Source organism: Rhyacophila brunnea, unplaced genomic scaffold (genome assembly GCF_057557595.1).
Source record: "Rhyacophila brunnea isolate RB1 unplaced genomic scaffold, BYU_Rbru_1.0 scaffold_17, whole genome shotgun sequence".
NCBI classification, from domain to species: domain Eukaryota; kingdom Metazoa; phylum Arthropoda; class Insecta; order Trichoptera; family Rhyacophilidae; genus Rhyacophila; species Rhyacophila brunnea.
In genome coordinates, this window is record NW_028232827.1 from 20,938,923 (window position 1) to 20,944,152 (window position 5,230).

Genomic DNA, 5,230 nt, shown 5'->3' on the forward strand with positions numbered 1-5,230 from the left:
CATGAGATACTTGCAATAAAATAAAATATAATACAATACAATATATTCACAACGCATTACTAAACTCAAAAAAGTCTCTAGTAGTAACTCTACGCCTCAATTGAAAAAAGTGCTAAAGCTATGTGGGCTATGTTCCGTGAGTGGTAGTTAGAACAATATTATCATCATTTTTTAATAGAATTCTTAAAAACTATTTCCCCCCCCCCCATGAAAAACTGCTCGGCACGTCAGACAGTCGAAAAATAAAATTATTTGGGAAATTTTGGCATGCGTAGGTACGTAAAAAGGTTTGCGAACTCTGCACTAGCACTGCATAATATGCAATTTTTCCCAAGATAAAACCCTAATGGGTAATATGACTGAGCCAACTGACAACACAAAAAATCCATAGACAATATAAAATAATTTAATTAGTCTATGAATTTATTGAAAGCTGTCAGCTGAGTGTCAGCATAGGTTAAGCTGTCAGTGTCAGACGTCAGTTAAACCACTTTGTAATCTCGATAAATTGTTATCAAATTCTCAACGTGCGAACTGATTTAATTATCATTTATCACAATGGGGAAATCTTCCAAGGATAAGAGAGACGTTTACTATCGTCTTGCTAAAGAGGAAGGGTGGCGAGCGAGAAGCGCCTTCAAGCTCTTGCACATTGATGAGGAATACAATATTTTTGAAGGAGTCACTCGCGCAGTCGACTTGTGCGCCGCCCCCGGTAGCTGGAGCCAGGTCCTCGCGCAGAAACTAAAAGCCAATAACTGTGATGAAAGCGCCTCCGTCAAAATAGTCGCCGTGGACCTTCAAGCGATGGCCCCGTTACCTGGAGTGACGCAGATACAGGGCGACATCACAAAACTGAGCACTGCACAAGAAATAGTGCAGCATTTCGAAGGAAAACAAGCAGACCTAGTTGTATGTGATGGTGCGCCCGATGTAACTGGTTTACACGACATAGATGAATACATTCAATCCCAGCTTCTTTTAGCTGCTCTCAATATTGCTACACATGTCCTCAAACCTGGTGGAACATTTCTAGCGAAAATATTCCGCGGGAAAGACGTCACATTATTATATTCACAACTAAAACTTTTTTTCCCGATTGTAACGGTAGCAAAACCGTTAAGTTCCAGAAATTCAAGCATAGAAGCATTTGTCGTTTGTCAAAAGTACAGTCCTCCAAAAGGATACATCCCAACTATGGTGAATCCTCTTTTGGATCATGAATATTGCGATTTTAATCAGCTCGTCGGTCCAAATCGATTGATTGTACCGTTCAACGCGTGCGGGGATTTGAGTGGGTACGATTCGGATACAACCTTCTCACTTGACCTTCCCGGGAGAGGAGAATATGTTTATAGGGAACCTGTGCAAGGTCCTATCTGTCCACCTTATGATGAAGTCATCCAACTGACTAAAGACATGCAGTTAAAAAAAAGTGATGTATCTTTGAAGACTTTTAGTGATGATAAACCAAGTAATTCATCATGTGATGACGAATTAATCTAACTATATACTATTTAAAGGAATTATGTATATAGTTAAGAGAAAACCTCAAGCATAAAAAAATGGCACGGACACGTTATTTCATAACACAACTCTAGTGAAGAAAATAAAATTCATCTAATATATTTTCATGAATACCTAGTACTTAACTAAATGTTTTTTCGAATTTCGTTTAGATATCCAATCTTCAAAGGTTTTTTTGTATGTCCATGTCAAATCAAATACTTTTGGGTATATTTTTTATACCTATTATCGTAATTAAATGCATTTATCCGGAATTATTTCTTATTAAAATATCTCCATGAGAAGTCTATCAGATTCGTCAGACATGTTACGCCTAGTATAGAAACAAGACATCAATTCCATATCAAAAATTTTCACATGTTCGATAAATATTTAGTCTAAGCACGAAAATAATGATAAAAAACATGATCATTTTGAATTTGGTAGACGAAGAATCGAGATTTAAGAAACCGAATTACGATATTGTGCATATGATAGCTGTATTGCTGGTGGATTATGGTTCATTTCGCAATTAGTGTATAGCCATAAGAAAAATTATTACAAAATAAAAGAAATCAACTGCATCGTTGAGATAAAAATCACTGTATTTTTTGGGTAACTTTTATTTTGCGTTAATACATTTTTGTTTTTGTAATGTGTACTGCGTAAATGAATGATGCTTTAGAACACCCAGCCAATTCGTAATGTCAGTAAACCTCTACCTACAGTCTGAATGAATTTAGAACAGCTACACCATGGGTGGCCAACCTTTTCAGCAGCGGGCCAGATTTAAAAAATTAGATTTCCTACACCCACAGCCACACAACCGATTTTTTTATTATACAAAACAAAAAAGAAATATATATTAATAAAATAAAACAAAGATGAGAATCAAACATATTTATTAGATTAGACTTTTTTTAAATAATAAAAAATAAACAAAATAATATAAAAATAATAAATTTTAGTGAGAAGTTTGATTTTGTGTGGCAGAACTAAGTGCATTAATATCGATATCGAGTGAGGTTGTTCCTACACACAAACAGTTTTCCAAATGCACATCAGTGATTCGTGTTCTCACTCGGGATTTGATATGCTTCATCCGACTAAAAAGCTGTTCACACGTCTAAGTGTTTCCAAATAGCGAAGTCATCATTAGAGCATATTATTTGTAAAATGCAGGATATCTCTCCATGTCCAAATATGTTTTGTAAAACTCTTCCAACCCAACCTGATGGAATTTCTCCTTTAACTGTTCATCGCAACATATTTCACAATATTCCATTTGTAAATTTCCCGGTAATAAGTTCTCGTCTACGGAAAATGGCGTTGCAAATGCAGCAAAAAGCACATGGTGCTTTTTAAAATCTTGAGCCAATATCGAATCTCAATTTGCAAAATTAGCACATCTAGCGGCAGCATTTGATATTATTTTTATTTTCTCACTGCTCCACGGGCCACAAGTTGACACCCAGTGGGCCACACTGTGGTGTATTAAAAATATGAAATAAGATTGTAAATTTTATACCGAATCGATTTGTGAACAAAATAAAATTCATTTTGAAATAACCATATTATAATATTATCTTTTATTGATATGTTGTTAGGCAGATATAATACTTTATAAAAAAAAAGATTAAGTATAATTTTTTTTAAATACTGATGTGCGATCAGTATTCACCACCATTAAATTTGAGAATGGTAAATCAACAGGCCATAAATTTATTGGTATAATAAAATTAGCAACTTTATAGACCAATTTGAAAAAATAATTCTATTGGTTGACCAAAAAATGGTCGCAACTCTCATGTGAAGTCGGCTAGTTAATTTTATATAGTAAAAATGCTATTTATCATAAGTAGGTAACTTTATTTGTGTAATATAAATAACATTTATACAAAAATAATCAATCGTTTTGTTTTTTAGATTTTCTTTTTATACTTTTGATAAGAACACTCATGGCGGCGTCGTGTTTGGGTTTCTTACTATTCTTCTGTCCCTCATTATCGTTGAGGTCTCCTTCGGCCGGTCTCCGTTTCAATTTCTCCTGAATCAAAGTGTCCATCGCTTTAGTTTTCTTGAAATTTGGATCAGTCGGGTCGATATTGTAGTGATGAGAAGTGAACAGAGCCGAAAATCTCGCGTCGGTGACGTCTACTTCGAAATTTGGTAATGCAGCTTTGGCTTCTGCATTGCGTTTCATTTTATCTTTCAGGTTTCTTTTTCTCTTCGATTTGGTCTCGTTTTCGGCGTTCTGGATCTTCTTCAGACTGAAATGAGCTTTGCCTTCATGGTCATCATCGAGGAGGAGTTCCAGCTCTGCAGCTTGCCGTTGGTTTTCTTCATCTTTTGAATTTTCATCAGAATCAACATGTTTCTTGGATTTCTTTTTAGATTTTTTCTTGAATTCTGAATTATTAAATTCTTCAGCAAAGTATGGGTCATTCATATCGACATCGGAAGGAATATCTTCAGAGGTGTAGCCGTCTTCATCGCTGCCTGAGGTCTTTTTAAGATTTGCTTGTTTTTTCCTTTCCAGTTTCTTTGCTTTTTTCTTTTCTTTACGTTTTTCAACTAATTCTTCGAACGGTGTCTGTTTTTCACCACCTACAAAAATGACAGAATATATCATAAATATTTATCAATTATAAATACACTCACATTACATATTTAAGTGGCAAGATCATTTATAAAAATAAAAGGCACGGCCCACTCTAGACAGTAGGAATATTTGGCTGGTCAGCATGAACATTATTAGGAATGGCTCACGCTTTATAAATTGAACTAATTGGAGTGTTGCAATACATCCATAATTTAGAACAACTTCAAAAACATATTTATTAGAAAAAATCCTATAAAATGAGTTTAGAGAGATCTGGATGCCATCTAAGATCAGAGTTAGTATTATTAATACTGCATTTATAACTATAAAAGATGGTCGCCAATATTAGTGGAATTTAAAATAACACCTCAAATGCTGTAATTGCTAGGAAATTTCTGCATGATTAGTAAATGTTTAAGTGATTTAATTGGCAAAGCTCACCGCCTGGTATGCAATGGACCAGTGGTGAAGGGTGACTTTTGGAAAGAGGTAGGCTGTGGAGTAACCCCGCTTGTCGGATATATTTACGGGATATAAGAAGATAACCTAATATTACCACTGATGAATAGGTACACTAAATCGATGAAATTTCAAAAGCTTAAGGCCATGCATTAGTTGAGGCACGGTCTAAAAAGATCGTTGCTAGGCGATGTGCGGATTGCGGGTCGCGGGTGAAAATGACGCCTGTCAAACGAAATATTATTTCTCATATAAATCCAACATACGTCCATTTTATGTTCTGTTTATTATTCTATTAGTATCAATAATAATATATTCATTGACATGTTTGCTTTTTAAAGTAAATGGGTAAAGTTTTTAGTCATCTTTACACGATTTTAGAATTAATTGGCCCGTCGCCATCACCCAGCAAAGTGACGTGCGTCCGAATCCACGTTCTCTCAAGGAATGCGAAGCAAGTACAAATTTTCGTCGCGCGTACAGTTGAACATTATTTGGCGTTTCACTGATGCGTCACCTTAATTAGTTTGATATAATTAGTTTGTAAATAGCAATTAGTTTGAATTATGTATTTTCCTAAACATTTATAAACGTAACATACCTACGCTCAAAATATATTACCTATCATCTTTGAAAATATCCGTTGTTGTGTATAATATGTTC

At 34.8% G+C, this 5,230-nt stretch overlaps 2 protein-coding genes across 2 annotated transcripts in view; one reads left to right on the forward strand and one right to left on the reverse strand.

Moving 5' to 3' along the window:
• The first annotated feature begins 467 nt into the window (after nt 1-467).
• Trm7-32 (tRNA methyltransferase 7-32) lies at nt 468-2,350 on the forward strand. Its single transcript, XM_085944457.1, has 2 exons — nt 468-1,658; nt 1,697-2,350. The coding sequence occupies exon 1, from the start codon at nt 559-561 to the stop codon at nt 1,504-1,506; it is 948 nt and encodes a 315-aa protein (XP_085800583.1). The 5' UTR covers nt 468-558; the 3' UTR covers nt 1,507-1,658; nt 1,697-2,350.
• A 410-nt stretch (nt 2,351-2,760) lies between these two features.
• The window catches only part of LOC147073817 (ESF1 homolog), an 11,228-nt gene continuing 8,758 nt past the window's right edge, over nt 2,761-5,230 (reverse strand). Inside the window, exon 8 of the mRNA XM_085944456.1 lies at nt 2,761-4,113. Coding sequence (XP_085800582.1) covers nt 3,413-4,113 — 701 coding nt within the window. The 3' untranslated portion in view covers nt 2,761-3,412. The remainder of the gene's footprint in view (nt 4,114-5,230) is intronic.